The 27263-nt window shown below is 38.9% G+C and overlaps 1 protein-coding gene across 6 annotated transcripts in view; it reads left to right on the forward strand.

The window, feature by feature from the left end:
* The window catches only part of LOC117213648 (zinc finger protein chinmo), a 72573-nt gene that overhangs the window by 19694 nt on the left and 25616 nt on the right, over positions 1–27263 (forward strand). For 4 of the 6 annotated variants that reach the window (XM_033459177.1, XM_033459178.1, XM_033459174.1 and 1 more), the window contains exons 2-6: positions 852–1076; positions 18584–18804; positions 19568–19947; positions 20708–20955; positions 21251–21532. In XM_033459177.1, coding sequence (XP_033315068.1) covers positions 959–1076; positions 18584–18804; positions 19568–19947; positions 20708–20955; positions 21251–21532 — 1249 coding nt within the window. In that variant the 5' untranslated portion in view covers positions 852–958. Of the gene's footprint in view, positions 1–851; positions 1077–4033; positions 5020–15608; positions 16028–18583; positions 18805–19567; positions 19948–20707; positions 20956–21250; positions 21533–27263 lie in introns of those variants that run through there. The other 2 variants (XM_033459176.1, XM_033459175.1) reach the window with 2 other exon arrangements.

The raw sequence follows: 27263 nt of genomic DNA on the forward strand, positions 1-27263 counted from the left end.
TTTCTTCGTTCGCTCGTTCGTTATTCAAACGTACGCTTTGTAAATCAAAGTTATCCGGTTGCGTTTCGTAACGTTTCGTTGTACTGTGTTCGTGGCTCGAAACAGGGAGCATCAAGTAGAATCAGTGAGATCGAGGAACACTTCTGGAGGATCATGTGCCGCGTGAACACGTGTACGCGAGACCGGTGCGCAGAGTACTGCTGTCGCTCTGTTCAGTGAGTTCGAGCCAGCTCGTGACTCGTAAATCGGCAAAAGTGATTCGTACAATCGAGATACGAGCGTGTATCGTGTGATCCCGAAGTGGGTGTCGCAGATATTCGAAACGCGTACGGATTATCGCGAATGGTGCGCGATCATCGATGCATCGGTGTCCCTGTTGAGGCTGTATCGAGCGGATGGTAATACGGTCCTGAGCATCGGTAGGTTTCGCTCCGGCTTTTATCGCTCGTATCACGGAAATCCGGTTAGAACGTTCCATGACACGGTGTAGAGTACGAGCAACTCGCGGTTAGCCAACTGATTCGATTCGATGATTCGCATCCCCGGTTTGCTCCATCGATCTCTCGAGCTGGTGAATTACCCGTTGCCTTGACGATCGCTGGGTTACAGACTCGTCTATGGATCGTAATATTTCGTCGATAACACGATTGCTCTCGGATGGATATTGCGACTCGTATCGTGACACCGTGAACATTTCAAAGATTTGACGCGTATTCAATAGAGCTGTTATCGTAGACGACGGTTACGCTTTAAGATACTGCTGTAAATGTTTTGATACGTAGTGTTTTATACGCTGCTTTTATATGTATGAATTGTTGATGGTTTATAAAGGAAGATTGCTTTCTGTATAGTTGGACGAACTGTTGGGCACGAGCGCGATCAAGAAGGAAAATACCTACTTGAAGGTGGCAGAAACAGGGGTGGAGAAGGTCACGGGGTCGGGCCTAGGGGTGGCATCATGGACTCTCATCAGCAATTCTGTCTCAAGTGGAATAGTTTCGGTAGCAACCTAGCGACAGCGTTCTCGAATTTGTTCAAAAGCGAGAGTCTTACCGATGTCACCCTATTCTGCGAGGGTAAGTTCCACTCGTATATTACTTACAATTAACATGTTTATACTTGAGCGGGTATCTTAAAGATTCGGCAATTTCATCTACGTTATATATTATCACGATATCTCGTTATGTATAAAAGAGAATCTCGAGGATCCATAAAAACACGTCGCAACGACGATGCACGTACAATCGTCTTCGAAATCTTATACCTTCTTAAATCAAAGTTGTCACTGCACGCTTCGATAAATCGAGTATTAACTGTCAGTCGGTGTCGTTGAATCGTAAACGGCGCGTAATGGTATCAGTAAAGTTACATAATTTCAGAATACATGGACTACACTTTTGTTTTAACCCATATCCCGTATTCCAAGCGATAAGAACCATCAACGAAATCTCTCGCGTAAGATACAAAGCAAAGATGGAAATTAAATAACCGGGTCTAAATCTAATTCGACTTTGCGATCATCTGTAAACCAACCGAGAGCTAAACGCGACTTCCACCAATCCATTTATCAATGTCGAGCCATTGCAGTGACGACGCGATATTCGAACAGCAATCACGTTTCCCTGGCTTATCAGTCAACAACAAAATCTAAAGATTGCTGAAAGAAACAATAGTTTTCGCACGTGGCCGGAAGCCTTTCGTACCTCCAATGTCTGACCAAAGCGACGCCATCACTCCTTGCGCGCGAACACGCTCTCACCTGCCGACCTCTGTGCAAACTTATGCAGGCGGTCACATGATTCGCGAGCCGGTGCACGTGTGCGGCTGCAGGCGAAGTGCAGCGGCGGCAGATTGGCCCGCCTCCTACCCCTGTTTCACCCAATCACGCGGGGCGAGTCACCACTCGCGCAGAGTCAGTCGGCGTGCATGCGAATCTCTGCCAGCCTTGCACATCGTTCTATGTATACACCGTATATACGTATACGTATCGTAGCAAGCGGATACACGCGCGTGCAGCGTGCTACTGGTGCGCGCGATTTCCCCCAGTGCGAATGCAACATTCTTACAGATTCGTCGCGCGAAACCGCAGTTCGCGGTGAGCCGCGGTGCAATCCACTCACGCTTGCATTGCGTCGTTCCTCGTGCGTGTCATACTCGTATCGTACTCGTATCGATCGCTACGATGCATCCGACTGATTGTTCGTGAATCTCGCCGAGAGTTTCTTCAAAAATTTCTACAGAATTTATGAAGAATTCGTCGGGTCGATTCGTAGAGAGTCTGCTTAGAAGTTCGCATGGGATTTGCAAAGAATTCGTGTAATTATGGGTATAATTCGTGGGAAAATATCGTGGAAGTTGTATAAAGAATTCATCGATTCGTAATCATAAAAATTCATGAAACCGGTAATTCCTAAAGAATCGATTAAAGAATTCGTATAAAACGGAGAAAATGAAGAATTCGTGGAATTATAGTTAAAAGATATATTCATAGAATGATCGATAAAGAATTTATAAAGAATTCGTTAAAAAGTCGGCTGGGTCGAAATAGGTATTTTATCTGTGCCTGGGGAATGAACGTTTCGATCGAGTGGATTGTTTTAATTTATCGCCACGCGTGTCCCGTTTATGCAGCCACAACAGAGTGGTTTCCGGTCCTAAAATAACAGACGCGGATATACATCTTAATTGATAATGAATCGCGTTGATGCAACGATATTTCGTCACTGTTCGCTGGTTTTGCTTCGAGCAGAATTCGTTTTGGAGTTTCTGTGATGCCTTGTCGTCGTAGCCTAATGCGATCGTCAACATGATTGTTTAATGTGCATCGTGCAGGAAAAGTTATCGGTGTCTGATTTCGGTGATGCGTTAAATAAACACGTGTCTCGCGTGACGTAAATATTTGACACGACTGGATTAACATAATCGTTTAGAGTTCACTGCAACGATTTCCTCTATCTATATTACGTGTTATAAATTTAAGTATCGCGCTACGTTCTACGTATTGTATTCTATGCATCGAGCAAAAGAAGATAATAATATGGCTCCTGTTTAATTTGAATACCATTTGACTTCCTAAGTAATGCAGCCTATGCATCGAACAAAAGAAGACAATGAAATACTCGATGATACCTGCATACTTACACAGTTCGTATGTCAAATAGAAATGCGTCACGAGGGCAATCGTTATTGCACGATCTTGTTCGTATTTACACTGCTAAAAATTGACTCACCGTGTGCAACGAGTTACACGCGGAGCGAAGACTACCGAGGCTTCGCGATTGCGACGTCAATAAATTTCGGCATAACTTATCAGCCACAATGATAACGCTGCTATAAGCCAACATACGAAACTGGATATTTCTTTCGTTATCAACTCTGCTGGATAAAAAAGAATGTGCAACTTTCGAGACTCGTGCTCGAGTTTCTTCTAATCTCCGATGTCATGCCCTCGTAAACATATTGATCAAGCAATTTATATGTACATACATTGAAATGATCCGAATCATCGGAATCTTGCGTGCATAACGTGTCACGCTGCATCGACGCTGCAGTACCGTTATAAATTCTATTGTCGAATACAAAAGTATGAGTGAGTGGATATTGGTGTCACACCGACTCAGACGCGGCTAACGGCGTTCTGTTAAATGCAGCACGTAGAGAAAGTTGTGAGTTGACTAGATCGACCGATTAATCACTATCGCTCGCGAAGACCGCAGAACCGCTCGCTTAATTGGTTAGTTAGCCCACCAAGTGCCATCGTGCTGCTTTTTCCCCATGATAATCGTAAGAGCTATGTGGATCGATCGAAACGAGACTAGCTGCGCCTGGTCTTCTTTTATTTCTAGTGGTAACATAATCGATCGACTGTTGTGTGCTGGAAATTCTAATAGCGTGATATCACCCATAGATACTTGGTTTTCCAGGATTTCGTTTCAACGATCAGGAATTTGGGAAAGACTCTTTAGGAAAGTTGAAATTCTAAGAAAATTTGGATATATCCTCTATCGGATGTCATTAATTAAACGGATTTTTCTAATATTTCCTAATAGTTCACTATTTTCGTGAAATTAATGGATAGAATTGTTTGCTTTTGATTATCGATATTGACATCTTTGTGTGAAAAATGTCACTTATAGAAATTTTGTTGTACTCGTTAAGATTGTTTCGCTAAACGAATATCAGCGAAAGACGAGCCAAAAAGTGTAGTGGAAATAATAACACAGATCGTAATTAGCGGACATGCAGTGACCGATGAAATGGACAGTCTTCGTAAGAATCGCAGTTACCCAATTACGTATCTTCCGACATATCGAACATGTAATCGAAATCGTTCCACCAATATCAATCTTCTTTGCTTCCCTCTGAACATCTCTACAAATTCATCTACATTTAGGCTATTTTTTCGCGACGAATTCTCAACATGCAACTCGCGTCAATGTCGACGTCGGACAGCTAAAGTCCAACCGCGCGATTCGCGATAACCTTCGCTGGCCCCGAAACGGGTGGACACTTCCGAAACGGACGTTTTTTACATTTGTACGCGACGCGATATGAATTTTTGTTCGCGCGTGCAACGATCTACCCGACTGTCCCTATTCCCCTTACGGTCTCGTTTCCTCCGACGAACGCTCGATTCTCCTTTTCTAACGCTTTCTCTCTAGTCCACACGCGCGCGTCCTGATTTCACGAAAACAGCCTCTAACGCGCTCTGCCTAGTGGAACAGTTTCTTTGAAACGAAGGGAAAGGAGAAGTTTCCTTTCCAGTCTCTCCCGTAGAGTTCTAACGAAGGTCGTAGGATCTGCTCGCCTCGTTGGGAAGGTGGACGAAAGTCGACGAAAATCCGTAGTCGCTCGTTCCTCCACTTCGATGGGGAGAAACAGGGAGGAGTAACTCGATGCTTTGTCGCCTGGAGTGTGGTCTTTCTGCTCGTGAAGCTAGAGAGGGTGAGAACCTAAAAGGGAGGTCGGTAGATGGGAAGGGTTCAAGGACGACGAAGTTTGCTGTCGAGGAAAAGGGAGGTAAGAACGTAGTAGCGTGCTCCAAAGATGAGATCGTGTGGTTGAGCAATGCGTATGCTCGTCTGGTTTAGATGTGTGCGCATGTACAAATGTGTGTTCGTATGTATACGTAAGTACATGTATGTATATATGCATATATGAATGTATGTTAGTATACATACACATATATGTGTTTGAAAAACTCGTAAGGAGATTTGCTTTACTTTTAGTATTTTACGTTATAAGACACGTATAATACGGTTGAAATAATAGATAAATAATAAAAATGCTTAGAAAATAAAAGCTGCGAGAAGCATATGATTTATATAATATACTAAATGATAACGTCGGCTGGTAATACTTATGGCTGACAGTGTATGTAAGAATATGTATGCGTATGTATGTCGATGCATATGTATACATATATACGTACCAGACTATGCGCACAGATGTATGTAATCGCTGGAAGGTCCAAAGGAAGACGAAAGTAGGTCTGGGTTACAGTTAGATCTAACAGTCTTCTTCACGGTCTTCTTCAACCGTATAGGCGATGCACACTGTTTCAAACGTATCGGCACGTGGTATACGCACTGGCACGCAGCACACGTATATTCGTATTTCTATATGTATAAATGCGTGGGACGTTGCGTATCTTTCGAGCTTGCAAGTAACTTGTGATAGAATTTCTGATCGAAGTTGGAACATTGAACATAAAGATGGATTAGACGTGGAGTTAAGATAGCAGAATTAAGATTGTTATTCGCTTCGTTTTCTGATCCATTGTTATTATACTTTGTACATTTGCTTTGCTTTATAACGTTGTTTGTTTTCTTTTCGATATAGCCTGTTTTAATAATGGGATTATTAATTGTTGTTTAGAAAATTAGTAAGTATGTAAACACTTGATACATGGAGTTTAGTTCACAAGCCACATTGATCTATCCCATAAATCGAAAAACAAAGAACGATGATAACGTAAGAGACATTATTTTTTAGATGTACTGTGAAATCTCGTATTACTTGTGTCATCTTCTCGCAATAAATGAACTCGTGGAAGTAGATACCTAATCTATTTCCAGAATAGTGAATGTTAATCGCGTACATATTTAATGAAATTGAGAAACTGACTAGAGGTGAAGTTTGGTTTCTGGGAGGCTCGAATCAATATTGTAGAATCGAAAATAAATGTAGCGCATAAACGTATGGTTTATATTAGTATTGATTCAGCGTTGGAAGTTGCATAACATATCAAGGCGAAAGATAAGACTCGAGTACATAAATCTTTCGCCGTAAGAAATGTGTCAAGCACGAAGTAGGAACACGTGTATCTGCGATATGAAAATATTCGGGCAAAAATCGAGAAGAAAAGAAAAAAAAAGACGAATTACATACAAATCGAAATTTACAAGCGTTATCAACGAAACGCGAGAAAGTATGCTTGTGAGCTGTGTGCGCGCCCGCGCGATCAATCGCTTCTGTATATGTGTGTAACGTTACAAGATTATACGGAGTGTGCAAGCGACACGTGGAACGTTAGACCAGAAACATTCATATACCGTTTGTTAGTGTCCGAGCGGAACTATCCCGGACGCTGTCCTTAGATGCGAAAGACGGTTTCTTATGCGGCCATCGCGACCAAAATTCATTTGAATATGACCCAAATAATTGCATCTATTTGCATGTGATACGTGTGGCTTCTTAGAGTAAACGTTTAATAATTTTTCGTATTATTAGAAAACTAAGGAGGTTTCTTATATTGAGCAAAAGCTGCTTGTTTTAGCGACAGAATCTTCTCTTTTTTTTTTTACGCGATTATTCCTGGCAAAGATATCAATATTAAGCGAAGTCGTTTTAGCGCCGTCGAATATTTTCGCTCTGTTCGTTGCTTTTTACGTGTTGTGAACCGTATAATATAAGGTCATGGCATAGTTTTATGTAAATATGCCATTACTGCTCCTCTTACGTTATTGTTACACGCAACGAACAAACAAGCCTTCTTTCGTTGTTATATATCTCAAAAAATATTATATTATTAAACATATATATAACGTTACCTACCCCCCCCCCTCCCCCCCAAAAAAGAGAAGCGAATCTAAAAATCTGAAAAATATTCGATTTCAATCGTTTCTCGAGTGTAAGAAGCAAAAAGAATTCGAGTTAAATTTTTTCCAAATCATGATTTTAACTAATTTATAACATCTATAAAGCAAACCAGTCATAATTTCATAATTATAAACCTCCTTCCACATCGTAAATCCATTAAAAACCTAAAATCCAGCAATCTTAGTCATTCTGAATATTCATAACACAATAATTTCCAACAGAGGAAATACATTAGCCGCGTATCGTTATTACGCGACACGAAATCTTTCCGCCAGATTATATTTCGGGCGTAGAGAGCGTGATTTGACCAAATCCACGACGCGACGTAGTCGCCGCGATACGAGCCGTTGTGGACGATTATCTTTCGAGATCAATCGTTGTTATTGGGTCACTGTGTTTAGTGCAACGCGATAACGCGTGGGCAGACACAGTTCCGAGCGGCAGCACGGTATCTGGGTGAAGCAAAAGGGTCGGCCATAAGCAGGAAATTAGGCCGTGTCGTTGGTTCGCCGCTGTATGTTGCAACCAGAACTCGAAGTGACGCACGCGGAAACACGCACAGATGCGTAGCCACCGTGCGTGGCTGCATGTGGACACGTCGTGAGAACGCGACACATCCTCTGTCCTATGAAATCCATATGTTTTACAAATTTTTATCCGCTATGAAATATCGCTTTTTCTTACTATACTGCGTTTTAGGCCTGGAAATGTTTGTTCCAGCGTGAAGCACGAGCTATATCAGCTTTTATTATTAGTGGATTCGACTTTATCGATAAATTTGCCGTTAGAAAGAGACAAAGTAGATTTATGTAATACTGTTTACGAATTGTAGCTATTCATGCGATGGTGATAATTGTTGTACGTATGTACGATTATGACAATCGCACGAACTAACCATTTCTCTGTTCCATAGAGTTTGCTAATGTTTGATCATGGAATTTCTTGGATGGTAGACAATTTTCGATTCTCTTGTAACGTGCTTATAATTTTTCTGAATATATTATAATTAGTTAGTCATCATCTTAAAGAAGGAAGTAATGTTCTAGGATGACTAATTCAGTAAACGGTATTTGCGTGCATAACATTACATTATCGTCAAGGTAAATTTCATTAATGTCGAACAGTTCCACAGTTATACTTACATATTTATATAATTTATTTTAAAAGAAATATGGAAGACCGTTTGCAATATGGTGTTAAATTAACGACAAGCTATACGAGTCTTTGGTAATTCGCATCTAATCGTCACTATTCAGGTTCTTCAGAATTCACGTTCATTGATCGCGTACGATACACGCACGCCTTCTAACCGTGCACAAAAATAAAATCAAACGCGCGTTATCTAGTCGATAAGGCTGTTCGAACGCAGGTACACTTCCGCTATTTGAATTTCGAACGGCGATTCAAAAATATAAAGAATTCTCGGTTGAACGTAACACGCTGTTGCTATTTTTATTCGCGAACATAAAGGGGTCTGTGTCCGGACTCTACGGTCCAAGCCGATTTTCTTCAGGAAAATCGTAGAGAATCGTCTAAATAAATACTTCCTATTATTCTGCGGGAAATATTCAAAATTTGCAGATATTTTTTAACCAGACAAGAAATATATTTTGTTAATTGTATCATTAAATTGCTTTCATTAATCCTGCTATATATTACGTTATCAATCTTGTCACATCTATTGGATCATTTTCTATCTCTAATTGTGTTTTTATTGTTGAAACATTTCTCAGCTTTGAAGAAAATATAAAGCAATCGTTGTTTTAATTACAATTTGATTCCAGATACAGAGAATACATATTCACTGTAAATTTTTAGCACTTTAGTGAAATTTATAGTATCCCACAACTATATTTGACAGTTTACTTGAGTCTTTAGTGGTTCATTGTCAAAGAGTCGAAATATTCAAAATCCTTCTCTTTGTTGAAACGAAACACATAAAGTTCATGTATTTATGTATTAAGTACTTAGCCTACTTAAGTATATAACTGTATTAGTTTAAAAAATATAAAAAATATGAGAAATATTGGTTATCCGAGCAAAAAATAGAGATATGGAACGTAGTTTAGGAACGATCGCAAATCATGTATAGTCGAGTACAAAGAAGGTTTCAGAAACTCGATGTACGACCGATATAAAGGGGACAACCGAGAAATGGGGAGTGAACGTACTTGACTCGTAAACTCGAGAACTCAGTGAAGCAAAATATACTTCTTAGAGTCAAGGTTAGCTGTGATGCAACAGGATGCCGGCCATTGACATCGTACTCCGTCCTCTCATCAATTCCTACTCGTACACGCGCTAGTAATTCGCAAACTTTTCTGCGTCTTATTTATCTTTCCACGTTATTACGCACTAATTGAAAAGTCTTTTGACTATCAATGAATTGTAATATTTTAAACTTTCACGACGACACTACCTTTGGTACCTTTCACATTTGGATGAAGCCTTGTCTTCAAGATATTTTCTATAATTTCTATGTAGTTTTCGTGAAACTAATCACGAAATATGTAATCATTTTTTTAATGTAATTCTTTTTATTTTACTCAACAAAGAATATCATTTTTTCTATCGGGTAGACATACCTACGTTAGAGGTATAACTTCACCTGACTCCGTTTAATTTTATCTTTGACTCAAAATAATCCAAAGCCATTCGACTTCTTATCAAATATCAAAAATACTCAATCTTCAACGTTTTACGTATACTTAATCATATATCTCTTATTTATTTCAAATTGTATCACATTCCTTTCATGTTTATTATATCCAAAAATCGTATGTCCGATCACTTAATGAGAGTAACAGAATATCAACTCGCTTAAGCAATAAGACGACGTATCAATTTGATGAAATACAACTGTAGTTCAGCTTTCAAACGCGACCAAATCGTTCGTCGGTGGTTCAAATATTTTGTCGTTGCTTTCACAACATCTCGTTCCTCTCGTCTGGTTCTCCTCGTGCAGTCATAGTGATTAATTGAGTTGGCCCATCTAATAGATGAAATGCTAAAGTCCGATACCTTACTTCGAGATTGCTCGTTAATCCATTCTCTGTTTGTCAATCCTGTTGCGTGGCTCTTCTCTTGCCGATTTGCTGCTTCTATTAGAAACGTGACGACCATAACCGCCAGCGTTCACCTATTTCGCAGTATGGAAGTTTCGAAGGTAAGAATTCCTGGAATATTATAGCCGAGCATAAAAGTACCGTAATCATACAATTGCTCGCGGAACCAGTATAACCTTTCTCTTAAAACGACGATGGACGTTAGGAGCGAAATGCAAAGTATATGATTTGCAGGATTCACGTTGGTCTCGATCTTACCTGGTTTGCGTTCAAAGAAAAAAATATAAGGTTGATAGTTCTGTTCGTGTGCTCCAGAAAGGCGTTCTTAGAAATCTATTTTCTTTATCATTTTTATGCAGGTTAACGTACTTGAAATTATCGCCTCGAACTATGATTAAAGATACAAGTTCTGTATCGAGTTGTTTCGAATAGAAGTTTCATGATTTTATGTAGCAACATCCTGTTCTTATATGCAACTATGGTAGTCTACATTCACTTCTTCTTTTGCTTCGTAGAAGGATTGAAATAAAATTTCATGTCGTTCAGTACTTTCTCTTTTTTTCGTATAAAGAAACCTCTTTCGAGAAACTGCTACAATCATCGATTCTAAATGTAATATTATTTTTGATTAAATATAACATTTTTCTTATTTAAAAATTCAATTACTTCAATTTTTATGGGAAGGAAAATATAAAGCACCAACCGCAGAATTCAGCAAGAGAAAGAATATTTTTTTTAGAAGTGATTGTCATAGCCTACGTTTCGTGAACAATCGCAATCGTTCGAGCATCGAGACTGGAAAACTGAGTATGGAACGCGTGGAACTATAGGTGATTTCAAGGCCTTTGGCATTTGTTAGTATTACAAGGCAAACGCAGAGTTGCGAAACTTCACGTTGTTGATAGCGTTGCTGCTGTTATCAGATTACTACGATATTAAATACCATGTGGTCACAAACGTAGATCGATAACATTATGCGCCCATCTCTTTCGAAAACTTCGTAATAAAATGAAAAAAAACACACACAGATAAAATATGAAATATTCGTGCACTTTCGAACGATGTTCGAGCGTGAAACCCAACTAAATGCAGGTGCCCAGGTACTGATAATTTTCTCTAGAATCGAGAATTAATCATCCGCCTACTAAGTAGGTCAATGACACAATTACACAACCCGCTCGCTTAGCGGACTCGTGCGTGCATTTATGGCCTTTGTTGAAACAAACGCAACGCGTATAAATATAACCGTAAATTTGCGATATCTTCTGTCTTTTGCCACGTCGAAGAAACATGGGAATTTTTTGGTTTTATTTCTTATTTTCTCTTTTTTTGAAAACTTGTATGTGTCTTTGTTTATTAATTCTTCTTCTTATACTTCACACATTTCTCTTTACATTAATATTTTTGCTCTTATTAATGCTTTTGATCATTCGTTGATTCGAATTATTTGGAATTGTTTAATTCATTTTATCGGTAATTTTATGTTGATAAAAACGTTATAGGGAGGAGGAAAAAAAACATGACGAATCTTACAATAGTTAGATATAAGTTCTCAAATCGGTCGTTTAGATTAAACTGCAGTTTTTTTCTTACGATAATGTAAATTATCTGTTCGCTTATATTCGCTGCTCGTATTATGAAAGCGTAGGATTACTAGAAATTACATACATGAAAACATTTTATCATTTCGTTACATTCGTAAAGATGCTCTATGTGTGTGAATTATACAATTTTTTTTATCGCCAAGTTAGGGGAAATAATATGAAATGACTGATCAAGATAAAGTACATTATCAGAAAAAACTTTCCTCGCTCCGAATGAATGATTTACAAATTTATGCTGACTTAGGATATCTTATATTCATTCAGTAAGTACTTATTTCAACTTAATTAAACTAATTAATTTCAACCTGTTGTCACTACTTTTGTTTTCATCCTTTATATATGGTTCCGCGGTAAATGAAACAATTTTTGAATCCACATGTGAAGGTCTATCGATCATAAAGCTTTTGAGAATTCGGATTTGACGATATATTTAAAATCTGTAGAATGTCATCCCTTAAATTTTACATTCGATCATACAGTGATGCGTTTTCACACATTTTTCGAAAAATGTTAATTTTATAAAAAATAGCTGATTCGCTCACACCACTATGATACTCAGCTCTTCGTATAAAGCTACCGCATTGAGGATATCGATCACCGACATGGAGCAAAATCTCCATATTCTCTGCTTACCACGATTACATTGGCAATGCATATTTCAGCACGAATATCAAGTAACAAAAGTTCATGAAAAATCGTTACATGTTATATATTCGCCCAATGCAAAGCATCCGCATGCAGCCACGTGGGGTTGCACGGTATACGTGGTCGCGGCTGCCGATTTTTGGGTCGTGCGACGAAGTTTCAAAGCTCACGGCCATCCCCACCACTCGTCGATTTTCGCGCGCCCAATTCTTCGTTCCCTTTCGTGTATATTCGTGCCCCCTCCCCTGCATCCGCGCGTATCGTCGCGATCGTGCAGCGAGCGGCGTGAGTACTTGGCTATAATAAGCGAAGGGAACATGTGTGAACACCGCGACCTTGGTCCCACGCGGCCATTGGCCGGAACCAAAGGAAGCCGACCGTCGTGATTGGCCGGCTCGTTCGAAACCAGATGCGACACCCGGTGCTCTGCATGTGTACGATCATACGCGTGTACCGCGGAATCTGGCGGCAAAATTCAGACACAGAGGGGAACTAGCTTGTGCGTTCTGCATTCGCGACCTTGTCAGGCCATTGACCGTCGTTTTCGCCCCTTGGCTCTGCCTTTCTTTGTCGCTGTACAACCAGCAGCCTGTCGCGTTCCCAGCGAATCAACCTCTTTATCTTTTCGCTCGTCTTCCAATCGGACCACGAAATACTGCGTGTTACTCATGTTATGTATGTATGGATGTACGTTCGATGAGGTATGTTGAGTAACGTGCACGCGATCCACGTGGCTGGGATGTTATCGCTATAGGGCTACGGCGAAAGAGATTCTTTTCGTTACTTTTTGGAATAGTTTTATAGATATATTTTATAGATGTAGCGTATAGATATGTTTATAGATAATTGTAGGCTTACAAGATTAACTTACCCCTTAGGTTTGTAAAAGCAGTTACATAGAAGTCAAAGTGATCTCACCGAGGTAAATTGTTTGATTTCCGAAAGAACGAATGCTGAATATTTAAGCTGGTATTAAGAAATTTGTAACCAAATTCAGTTGGTTGGTTTGGTTTCTAAATAGCGATGAATATTCATTTAAATGTGAAATGAGAGGTAATTGAGTGGAAGACATATTTTTGTTCCAACTGTATGTAGTTTTACTTCTCGATGATCTCACATTAACGCTACGTAATTCCATGTATACTCGAGTAGCGACGCTTTCCGAGATCGATTTTTCATTATTTTCATCATTTGATTTTATCATTGCGTTATTGTCGATTGATTATTACGGAAAGCAAGGAAACGAAACTTTTCTATACGTTCAGACATTAGATTCGCATCATTACATTTACACGTAATTTCTCTGTATTTATCGCACGTGTCAAAGTGACGCAGGAGTCGAACTAGGGTTAATTCGTTTGATTTATGATTTCTACGAATCACGAGGTAGGACACGCTTTAAATCGCCGCACGATACCAACTAATCTCATACGTTGTATTCTCCGCTACAATTTTATTTTTAAGAAACTAACATTTTTTCAAAGTACACAAGTAACTCGTACAGAATCCAGATTGCTATCGTCAGTAGCATTTTTCAAGCGTAACATATTCACATGTTTGTATCGTAGATTCCATCGCGGAATGAATCAGAGGTTTGAACAAAATCCGCGTTATTTTCTATGAAACAGCAACGCTGACATTTAATTTATGGCGCTTCCGGGTTCTCCGTACAGTATGTTAGACGTGCACAGAGTAATAGAATTAAGGTGTGCGATGGTAGAGGGAACGATGACCATGGTAGGAAACTGAAAACCCTAGCCCATAAAACTTCTTAGCAGCTGGCCTTGAAGTATGAATAGATTGCCCGTGAAGAGTGCATTGCTCCGTTGCGTAACTGAGCGCGTGTTATTTGCAAGTTTCTTCTCGACGTAGAGCCTGTGGACGTAGTGAATTAATATTTCGTTCTTAAGCTAATGGGATTCGTTTAACATGATCCTACCACTGATTGTTTGGTTATAGTGAACAGTGATGTTCATTGGCTTGCTTCGAAGTTTCGATCTTCGTTTCATTATATAAACAAAATTTAAGAAATTTTATTCATTCCAAATTAAACTTCTTTCTAATAAGCTGTTTGGCTATAGTTGTAACGATGTAACGACGAAGTCACGATGAATATATAATTTTGAAAGAGACAGGCGTCTTTCTGTTGAGAATCTTGATTTAAAAAGCTCGAGAGACGGAAATCTCGAGTGAAATGGTTTATCCACGTGTTGCAATGTATCTAACATTGCTATCGCATAATTTGGGTGCGCTATTTTCGAGATTAAAAATTTTGCAGCAAATTTCGAACGATAATGGTGTACCGATAGCGATAAAATAACGGCATATAAACAATTCTCGCGTATCATTCGGTTTAGAAACTTACTCGTTCAACGACTGAGATCGACATACAATCATAGACTTACTGTTAAGATGCGTACTTGATTACACGTGTATTTTTTTACATGTCTCGTTCTCTAACTGCTATAAAGAGTATTTTATTCTAGATATTTTATACATTTTTACATGTTTTCTACGTTCACATTTTTAAATATTTAAATTTTCCATTAGTGTATAAACATTCACATAGCATTTCGACAAAAAGTATACGTTGCATCGGCGTTTCTAAATAAGATAATAAGTATGTTTAAAAATAGATGACAAGTAACGTCCTGGACCTAAATTTTACTGAACCACGGTGTTTAATGTTTGTTATAGTAATATCTGAGTCATATACGCCAATAGTAATACATTTTTAAAAAAGATTGTATACTTTATTGAGCGCCAAAGTTATTCATTCCATGGCGTGTGAGTCAGCAGTGACCCAGGATAGTTACAAAAGCTAGATGAACGAGAATATTCGTATGTATATTACTGAAGCAAGATAGGTCTAAAAGAAAGTAAAAGCGCAAACAATTCTTTCAATATGCTATTTACTTTTAATTTAACTAAAATACGAGTTATCTTTCTGACAAAAATCTTTATGTAGTACAAATTGATACAATATTAATTTCAGTATAGCGTTTAATTTTCTTGCACAATCCTTTCAAATCTGTTGAGAAACATCACGATTGAAGTCCTGTTTCTTCGACATGATCGTATTTTCGTTCCTTTCTTCTCTCACAGAAACTATTCTTTTGATGCAAGATCGAACTTTCCAAAATTAAAAATCTGCTAAACGAAAAAAGAAAGACCGCGATCGCGATAAAGTTAAACAAAAATTGTAAATACGCAATATACGTAGAAAGTACGTAAGATAGAGACATAAGATAGAGAACAAAAGAATTGTAACTCTTTAAAATGCACCACTATATCTCGAGAAAGAAGATATCATACGCAAAAAGAGTATTATCGTATTATTGCGCCGTTCGTAGATCGTAGGAGTGTCTGAAAGATTCCAAGCTGAAACACATCCGCGTCTTATTTTCGCTGCGTCGATCCACACAAAGGATGCGGGAATGCCAGGCACATGTTTCCGGGTCCTGGTTACGAGCCGCTGGCATAAGCTACGAACACGCTACGCAAAACGCCCACACACGCACACGCGACTCGGTCGTTGGCCCCTGCACACCACACATCTAGGATATATATTTGGCTCGGATACCTGTAACGATACACAGCTTGCTATATTTGGCAGGTTGCAAATATTGTAATCTTTGCGTTTCTATACTTGATACAACACAGCCGATTATTCCACCATCTGCAATCGTATTTAACATTATTTAATGGTACTTTTTGATCAAAATCACTATGATATTGTTCGTTGAAAAAAAATGTTTATCGTTTTTATCGTTCACAGTGAAAATGAAAGTATATTTTGATATCGAAGCTGATGAATTTTATCAAGAGATTCCTTTCATTCGTTCTGTTTCTTTCTTTATGCTAAAGGATCGTAATATTTGTCGATCTATTATTCCAAGGTTTCCTAATATTTTTATTGCAATTTCTTATCAAACTTATTTCTTACAAAATATGCGATATATTTTTATTGCAAAATACGCGAAAATGTAATAAAACTTAAATTTGAACACTTAATTGAATATGCTTGAACTTGTAGATTATAATTATTATTATTGTCAACCTAATTGAATGTTTATAACGTTCAGGTTGTGGGATGATCCAGAACACACCGAATATGGCAAATTTTTCAGTATCGCTCTACTTCAAAATCACAGCATATATTCAGTTTGACGATTCCTATGATTTTAGTTTCTATCGATGGTTACAGACTCATAAAAAAATAGGAGCTAGTTAAATAATAATGGAATTTCGGTGTCATTTGCATACACGTGGAGTATAAGAAGCAGCTCTCGAAGGGGTTCGGAATTTGTTCTTTTTTTCAACCAATCTTCGAATGTCAAGGAGTCTCAAAGAACTTGATACGCTTTAGTTAGGTGAACCATTCCGAAAGGCAGGTGGTTTCGGCCACCTGGTCGGCCGTTCTTGCGTCTTTTTTTCCTTCTTGATTTCCTTATTCCTAGGATATCGTGTTATTGCGTCTCCTCTCATCTTCCTCGGTTCCTGCATAACCATCCTTCCACAAGGTTTTCGAGGAGTTCATCAGGTGCTTATATCACAGACGGAAACAAGTTTGTACAAAGCTAATCGAACATTGTTGATTGTCTCTTCATTACGCTGTACATAATTTCATTCGTACTTCTGTTGCATAAAAATTGTGATTAAAACAAAAACATACAGATACATATGTATAGCATTGACGACGAATAAGGAATATCTTGAACGTTTCATATTAGTAGAATGTTCAACTAGTTTTCAACAATAAGATTTCAGAATTTTACCGAGTTTCGTTAGACTCTGTAAATTTCATATAACCGCTATACCATTTTCTGAAATAAACAAATTTGGTATCGATATTTCTATACCCAACAGGTATTGTTTTTAGCCCCAAAAATTTGAATTATTCTCTAAATCGTCCAAAAAATTCGTTTCTTTACGTTTCAATTAGTTTTAATATCATCTCGATCAACTTAACCAACCTTCCAGCGTAAAAAGTGAATTCATTGAAACTTACAACGCGGATGGTTGAAAAGCGATAACGCATCGCATAACATCACGAAACATTTATGTACCAAAAAAATTCTCAATTTCGTTCCCCTTTCCTTCTCTGAATTCAAGATAGACCGTACCCTATCTGACCTAAACTAACGACAATCTGGAGGATGAAAATATATGTACCTCACGGATTTGTCGTTACAACCTATGCGGCGCCATATTCGTTGAACGCGCACCGATATCGTATTACGCGCACGTTACACTTGCGCACGTGAATTGTAAATTACGGAAGATCGTGTCCAAGGATGACCTACATAACCAACGGGCTGCAAGAAAGGGCATCGGCGTCAAGCTGGCGCTGCCTCCTCGGTTCCTTTATGCTCGCTCGCGAAGGGAAATACAGAGCGAGAGGAAAAAAAGGGTTTGACAGTCATCACATCCTTTGCACGCCAAAATTCCCGCGGTCCTGCGGCCGTGCTATGAAAACCGTGAGAAAAAGAAAGAAAAGAATAGTACAGAATAGAAACACACGGCTAACGAAAATCGAATAGTTCTTGAAAAACACGCGTAATTCAGTCCTATGCAAAGCGATCGTCTTTTGTCGCTCACGCGGTATTATCTTACCAGATACAACGGTCATGTGGTTTAAATTATCGAAATTTAGAAATTGTATAGTGCGTTTAAAAAATTGGTGCGGTATAAATTGGAAATTTACGAAGGCATGCTATGAATGTTTAGGGTTTATTAATGGAGAATTATCTGAAACTGCCTGTAGAGTTCTATCATTTTGGTTTACTATGTCGTTACTATATAGTTTCTAATATAAATGAATCTTAGATTTCAATAAATCTAAAAATTTCAAGATTACGAATAATCTTCTGATCTCGTGTAACGATAGCATGAAAAGTCGCCCGATACAAAATATATTTCATTTGTTATACTGTACAGTTTTTTCCTAATCTAATTCTTTATGTAAAAAAGTTCAGATTAAACACTTTTATGCAAGACAGTCATTATCATCACATTGCTATTGAAACGAACGAACTTTCCAAAAGGGAGGAACCTTAGACTTCGAAGTAGGTAGCTTAAACGAATTTCCGAAGCACGCCACGTATCTCGAGTATAATATTATGAAGAAAGTTGTCTAACGAATCTGTATTGTTGCGTGTGTTTCAGGAGTAACGTTCAAGGCACACAGGTTAATCCTCGCAGCATGCAGCAAACACTTTCAAGAGCTCTTCGAAGGAATGCCTCCTTCTCCCGCGGGACTGATCGTTATTCTCGACGGGACGAGTGCCCACAATATGGCGTCCCTTCTCGAATTCATGTACCGTGGAGAGGTCCACGTGTCCCAGGAATCCCTCAGCTCTTTCCTCAAAGCAGCCGAATGCCTTCAAGTATGCGACTTATTTCATCTCTTTTGAAATAACTGCCCTAAATAGCAGTCATGTGTTTGAAGCGCGAACGCGCACCTTGCATACTTTCGGGGACCGTCTTTTTATTTTTGGCCGCGATTAATGGCCAAGAGTTCCTGTTTTCGAAGCGAGAACACGAAGCTAGACTATGTCGATTTTCGTTGGAGCAATTTAGTAGATTGTGATATCAATATATTATCGTCGATTATAACATCGTTCGAGATATTTCTTGTAAAAATATCTTTGTTCTATAATAATATGTACAACTGTTTTCCGTTTCTATTATTTTGACACGTTAAGATTTTCTTACCGAAAGATTTGCAAGTTGGTAGAATTATCCTACAATTTTATCTTCTACTTCGATCATGATATTCTACTGTAGTTTAATTATTGCTCGTTGAAAACTTCAAAGCGATTGATAGGCTATCTAGATTTTTTGTAGCTCATAAAAGAAAACGGTCTCTTTACAAAGAAGGACGATTATACCTCGTCTGCAAACTTCTAGTTTATACCTTATAATTGAGCTGTTAACAATGACAAAAATTGAGTTCAGAAAACTGGGATAAATGGCCACGTCTATGTAGAACACATGTACGATTTTACCTGTGGCTAGATCAATTGCCGACCTTGCTTAACGCTTTCGTCGGAGATCGTAAATTCTAATCTCTAACTGATTTTACAACCTTGCTATATCGCATCTGTCAACCGTAAAATCGTTAAATCGTCAATCTTGTTGAAATTACAGGTAAAGGGTCTGTCTATCGAGCACGAGAAATTGGCAGTAGCGCAGAGGCACGCTGCGGAGAACAATAGCTCATCGACGGACGCCGGGGATGGCGGAGGTGGTAGCAATGGCGGTGGTAGCAGCGGTAGCGGAGACAACGGAAGCGGGAACGTGAGCGGAAGCGTCAGTGGAAATGGTAACGCAGCTGGTGGTGCCAGCGGCGTCGGTGGAGGAGTTGGCGAAGTGAGCGATATGAGCGAAGCGGGTGAGGCAACCATGGTGAGAAACACCATGAAGAGGACCCCCACACCGGTACCTTCGCCCGCTCCTGCTTACACCGTGCCCAGCCTCTATTCCACTACCTCTCACTATTACGAAAGTCCGCCGAAAAGGCTGATGAGGTAAGCCCTTTTACCGCACCGCGAAGGACTCGCACGCATGAAATTTTCAAACAGAATTGCCATGACCTTCCTACCACGTCTAACGACTAAGATATCGAGAATCATGCCTCGCATTCCGTTGTATCTGCGATTAATCGTTGTGCCGTACGGCTTACTCTTTGATGAAATGTAATAGACAGCCATTATATCGAAGAATATATGGATGTACTTACATTAGGAAAGAATTGTTGGATTAGGTGTTAGGTAACACGCAGTGTGGTTTAGGATGTTTCGATGTAGCTTTTTCCAAAGTGGCCATTTTGTTAGATTTCGTTGAGCTACTACTAATATGGTATCGTTAATTAAATTAACTCATAACTGGAATCGTTAATCTTGTTTTGGTTATGAAAGCTCCCATATTCTCATTTTCTACGTATCTTTTCATTTCTGTGTCAACGATAAACTATATCACATATCATGCGTAAGAACTGGAATTAGGTAAACTGAAATTGATTGTCAATCTCATAATTATAGAAGCTTATAATCAAGGAATGATCCAGTTAAAATATTAGATAGCGAAAGGAAAATTATATTCTTCTAAAAATGAAGTTTGGTTGTTTTTCCAGTTGGATAAATCCTTCTTTAAAGTTTGTAAGATATGGAAAATGATTATCGAGGGATCAAAGTCTGATATAATTCGTCGCTATAGATTGCCTAAACTTTGTGAAATTGTTAAGCATACTTTCACACGATATCGAACGTTTTTTGGGGATATTTTTAGATCGCCCAGCGACGTCGATACCTTGGGAAGGGCGAGCGTGTTGCGCGATGGCACTGCCTTCCGGCCCGCATCAGCGCCACATCCGCTTCTCCTGGAGAACCACTTCTACCAGCCGTTCATCTACCCTTCAGAAACGCCCGCACATCCCCACACCGCACCTCACACACCGACAGAATTGGAACAAGAATTGGAACGAGCGAGGTCCGAGGAACGTAGCAATTGCGATCTCAAAGAAAGCGTAGCCGAAGGTTGGCCATTTTTTAAATAATTCATCTATCTATGCGTATTTCCATGCGTTTACAAAATTTTTATTTCAATTTTTGTCTATATTCCGTTTCGTTTCACAAATATAATATTACGATATTATAATAATATAATAAACAATATAACGATATTATAACGTAATATAAATTAGATTGAGAAAATTTTTTAGGTATTGAGAATTCAAAGATTATTTTGTCGTAATCGATCATATTCGTTATTTTATTGTATAATTTGTGTGTTCATAAAACTTTAACAAATTGTTTGGTCTTGTGTGCGTAGATCTTCGAATAAAGCAAGAACCAGTGGCGATGACCGATCGGGAAAGGGCAGAAAAATTGGCAGAAAGATTGTCAGGTGAGGTTTATTCCGGTGGAAGGGGGTTCGATGGTGGTCATTACGGTTCAAATTCGGACCACATTCAACACGGGGGACAAGTTGGCCACGCCATAGTTCCCCTGCCGCCCGCTCATCCGCCGACTCCTGATCTCAGTCCTGCACCCACCACTCCTGCTATGTGGAATACGAAAATTAGCAAGGCTGGCACTGTTTCCACTCCGGATGGTAAGTCTGAGTTTATTCATTCCTTAGTCTTGATATAATCAGAACATTTTGTGCAAAACTCAAGCAGAAAATGAAATACAGGAGAACGTCGACGAATAGATATTTTAAACAGATAAAAATAGAAATGGTCATAATAATTAACTAGAGAAAAGTACAACTGCCGATTATTAGTTAATAATCCGATGCTTGAAATTAAAGATTTTCGCGGAAAGAATATGCCAGTGTAGACTCTGAACAGCGGATCGTGTGTAACAGTTTGAGTTATTGTTTCGAGCATCGTCGACTACAGAAGTTTACCAAACTTTACGTAAACGTACCACGTGGCTTTCGATTCACAACCAGCGCGAATAACACTCTTGTGTAAACGATTACGCGAACCCGTTTCGTATAAGAATATTTCTTCCAAAAGCAAAGATCTCATTCAGCTAAACAGGAATGTACAGAGATGTAAGATATTCCGAGCCAATCGATGATACACGTAATTAAATGTACATAATTAAAAAAAGAGAATAAATAAGATCCAAATTTTACTTTAAATATTTTCAGCTCGAATATTATAAGTTTTATATCATGTGTCGTAGTATGCGTCTGTATCGTATTAGAATTTCTAACTTCACGTTGGGTGTGCTAAGGGTTAACGAAGGCGAAACCTTCTATCTGGGCCAATGCGTTGCCAGAAGGCAAGGCCTTTCAAATCTAATGTTACAAAATGCACGGTTAATCGTTGCATCATCGGTTGCACGTGGAGCTTTCTTGATGTTGCAACTCGTGCCTCTCGTCGCCCCCTTCCAATACCATACTTCGTCTGTCACGAGGCGATTTGGACGATGGTTTGAGTAATAAGACGAACAAAGTTACTATCTCGGGGCATCCTTGAAATCGAAATTCTCAGATTTATGAATTTATTAGATTGTACTAAAGAGCTTCTTCGTACATGAAATACCTGTTCTTAAGTATTGCAAAAATAAATGAAAGATTCTTCAAACGATACCTGAAACGAATGTAAAGTAAACCGAAGGAAGTATCATTCTCATCAACATCTCGAATAATCGCACTTCATTCTTTACACTCACTGACCAAAATCTCCCAGAAATTCATAACGAAAGCCGACTCCTTAATAACATCCCGAATGCCTCGAAAAGAACGAAAGAGCCTTTACAGTTGCGAAGGCTCTGTTCGATCGAACCTTCTCGCGTGAACCCCCGGTCGCTGGCTGGAAGGCTAAAAAATTATTTTCAGAAACTCGACAGTCGAGTCGCTCTTAAATGTCACCGCGACGTCAGCGTGGTGCTGTCGCGATGTCGTATCGACGTCGGCCCTCGGCGCAACAGCGATACCACATCATCGTCCTCGAAAATTTCGCTCCCTCGCTCCCTTCCACTCTCTTTCTCGCTTGGCCAGTGGTATTTTTTACCTCGGAGATGATCCTCCGCTGGACGGTGGGGTCTAACGCGCAAAAAGAGAGCAACGACAACATCGGCGACGACGAGAACCGTCGTTAGGCAGGATTTACGTATGCCGATGGACGCCCACCCGACTGACGGAACATATTCTACCTTAGAACGAGACCGGTTGCCTCGCCTTCACGGTGTGAACAAAGTGTACAAAGAGGATGCAGGCGACGGTGCAGCCACTGGGAACATCTTTTGCTCCGGCGAGCAAATCACCAGGCGTATGACGCCACGACACGACACGGCCAACGTAAAACGGGTAGAGTCGTTTAGTAGATCGTGTAGGGTGGCTCGCAACCCTACACGTACGTACGATCACTATGATCGACGCTGGAGGTCCAGGATCGTTCGATTTCGCGGATCACGCTTTAACCATTTTTAATCGCTGTTAGATGAGCGGACAGGCCGCGACGGTAAAGAAAGAAGCGAACCGTCAACTAATGCAACGGTTATTGACATTAACCGTGCTCGAGCAAGCCGCGCTTTCCTCTCACGAGAAAAGAAGACGAGGAGAAAGGGATCGAGCTCGTTCAGCTGTGTCTACGGAAGAGGAAAAGAGCAAGGAAGGAGCCGAGGAGCGAAAAGAGAAAGGCCTTTTTCGTCCGCTTTCTGGCCGTTTCGTAACGCGAATAGACGTTAGAGCGTCGATTAGACGTTCGGTGGAATTGTCGCGGCACCAACCAGCGGAATGAGCGGAACCGTGAGGAAACGAAACGGTTATGGGATTGTTGAGACATTCTATTAAATGTACAGTTATGCTAGCTTTAACTTCGTCGTTAGATGTTAGCTTTTTGTTAGAGGTTCTTGGTACTTTCTCTCTTTCTTTATCCTTATCTTTCATACGTACGATTCGTTGCGTTTCAAGATTGCACAAGATTTCTACGATGGAGCGTAAAATACGGTTTGAATACGGTGTTTTCTTATGAATTTATGTAGCCTTTTCTTTCTTTCTTTCTTTCTTTTTTTTTTTTTTGTGGTAAGATTCGATGCTTGATCGATAATTTCAGGGGTTTCTAAAACATGCGTGACTGTAATTACGTCATTGCTTGGTTCTTTCTTCTAAGAACGTGTTGACTTTCTCTCGTCGTTCTCGGCCATTCTATTATACTCTCGTCGTCCTTCCTTCGCGCGTCCTTCTTTCCAGGCCATGGACCATCTAATTTCGATGTCATTTCGATCTCTTACCGAGAATTGAAAGAGCCATTAGAACCATTAGTAAGTTTGGGTGTCAGCCACATTTATTTATCCACCAATCGAATATCGGTAAAATGTTGAGCAGTTAATTCGCTTACGACGTCCTCAGTTTTGTCACATATTTCCCAAATGTATCTTTTCTTCCTTAAATATTCTTTACGTATTTTGAAATTAAAAACGTTAACATTTCGGGAAACTATTATAAAGGCAAGAAGTAAAAAAACGATTTCTTACGAAATAGTATTACTCTTTAAATTATTGCACAATCTGCACATCTGAAAATAATCTTTCTACTCGTACCTTGACATAATCGCAAACTTTACCCAGGAGCAAATATGAAAAGATGTGTCTTCGCGCCGAGACCTCTTTCGTCATTCGAATTATCATCATATTTCTTTCGTTACAACACGAAAGTTCCGTGTTCAAAAGGACAGTGCGCGTCGCGACGCTGAATTATAGATGAACAGGACAGAAACCGTTGCCACGTCTGTTCGAATCGATGCACCGCGACCGCATCTACTTCGTCTGTCTTCTTCGCGCTGTTCCATTCTACTTATTCTACCTCCAGTTGACTGCAATTTCGTGCACGTGCCTCGTAAAACTTTCATCTAGATGTGCACGCGCTCAACCACGCCAGAAATTTCCCAGTACACGAGTACCATGCGCCTTTTTGAAACATTAATTCGTCGTTTCCGACTATTAATTCCGTATGCGGAAGCGCCGCGACGTCTGCACGACGCTTTCGTGCTCGTCCAATCATGGGAATCACTTCGCGAAACTGTCCTTTGTCGGTGTATCTAGTTTTGTGTACGGTTCCCGTTTAATAATTTAAATAATTTTCGCAATTATCGTGCAGAGGTGGTTCAACGAAATTAAATATTCTGCTTTAAAGGGGATTTCCAGAAGGAAGAATTTAGGGAACACAATCTGTCTGCACCTGGTACTATTTGAATATTTACATTTACTAATATTGTCCTTTTAGAATTTTTATTTTCATTTTCTGTTGATGAAAGAAGTTTAACGATTATTGTTTACTGATTCAGACGTGGCAAAGAAAAGGAGTCGAAGTATTATAGATAATTTGTTTTTGGTGATTTTATAAATGAGGAAAATTGATGTTATGTGGTTAAACATTTACCTATTCATTGAAATTTCACATTCTCCTCTGTCAGATATCTATGACGATATTGTAAAATATAATAATTGAATGTATAACGTAGACAGTGAGTTTATTTCATATAAAGATTCGTGAAATCAAATCTCTAATGTGGATTTTACTCCAAAATTCTAATATTCAGATTGTGGTAAAGTATACTTTTTCGGTAGGTTACAAAATCTTGAAATTCGATAAAAAATCATATTCTCAATTTGAATATGTTCAAATTATGTGTATTATGTCATGAAAAAAATATCAAAGTTCATCATATTACGTTGCTCATTATACACACTTTCTAGAATTCAAAATGAAAATATAACTGTACCACAAGTCTAACTCGTGTTTCTCATATCCAAGTCATTATTAGGTACCATAAGTGTGACTAGAGGTAAAGAGGTTAAAGAAAATGTGAGTTTCTAAATCATATTTTATGAGTCGTTAGCGTTTATTTGGGCTTGTTGTTTCTTTAAGTTCACGGGGATTTCGTCGGTGTTTGATGTATCACGCGTAAACATGCTCGAATCGGGTTTAAGAATACCTATCGTCAGCCGATTTAGGCCACGGGTTCTTAGAAACGATTAGTCCTTCTCGGTTCTCGCAATGCGCGAGCCTCGAATCCGGGTTTAACCTCCAACCGCTGAGAATCATTGCACAATGCAGCAACACCGCGAAATCATTCCTTGACCCGTGGTATCTTAAGGATTGGTTGAGCTAACGATATTCTATTGTTAGATGAAATTTTATGCAACCCTCTGTGATTTTATATTCATATCATATATTATTATTCACGATTGGTAATCGAGAAATAGCGAAGACTAGTTCATAGTATATCGCATTATATTGAATTAGTTAAGCACTGGTTATTTCAATAACTTTATCTATGAAGAATATCTTTAATTTCGTATTGGTGTAAATTAAGTGCTCTATAAAATACTACTTATATATTACTTTCTTCAGATTAGTTTGGATTTGTATTGTTTATAATTTCTGAATTTCTTTCGTCTCTTTGAAGCATAACAAAATGTTATCATATCAAAGTGCAGTACAAGCATAGAACGTTTTCTCGGTTTAATTCGGCAAATTTTTCTCAGTATTTTAAAGACACGATGAGCGAGTAATTAGAGAATTATTTCGAATATATATATAGTTATTTATCCGAATCTGTTCTGAATTTATCAGAAATCTGTTCATCGCAATAGTATAAAACTTATTATCATTATCATTCATAACGTAAAATCGAAACTATTTAGGTTACGAAAGTAGCTTCTAATGCAACTACGAACTATATAATTACACAACGTCAAGCCGTTGAGCGAAGTTTCTAGCCTACTTGTTCAACGAAGAGTAAAATGGAATTGCCAACTTATTTTCGCGTAGATCACGTGATTGTTTCAAACTGAATGTCACGAATCAGAAGTAGCAAAATTAAAACACATTTGATAATCGTATCTCCATGAAGTAATCCTGTATTTTTTGCAAAGATACGAGGGAAAAATGCGTAGAAGATAGAACGTAAGAGGCTTTGAATGAATTATGGGTATAGACCGTTGGATGTTTTTTTAAGAGAGGATGCGAAAGGCTGGTTCCTATGTGTGTCATGGCCAAAGCGGCCCTGGTGTGTTTTAGAAACTGTTAGAAAAGTTTGGTTGACTCTCGGTTCCCGTGCTGCAAATTATCGTTAGACGAGAGAAGATTTGTTTGACCCACGTTTCATAACTTCCTGAAACTGTTGAATCTTTTGCAGATTTGTGAAACTTTCCGCTGTAATTCGATTTTGCTGTGCCCTTAATATCACAAAGAAATTCGCTCTTTGATTACATTTGTTCAACTGTAATAGACATTTAAAATTGAAAAATTAATTCAGGAATTAATTGATATTTACGATCTATTCTGTATTTGTATTTATATCATTCTATATTTATGCTTTTCT

This window comes from Bombus bifarius, unplaced genomic scaffold, assembly GCF_011952205.1.
Source record: "Bombus bifarius isolate JDL3187 unplaced genomic scaffold, Bbif_JDL3187 scf7180000009125, whole genome shotgun sequence".
NCBI classification, from domain to species: Eukaryota; Metazoa; Arthropoda; class Insecta; order Hymenoptera; family Apidae; genus Bombus; species Bombus bifarius.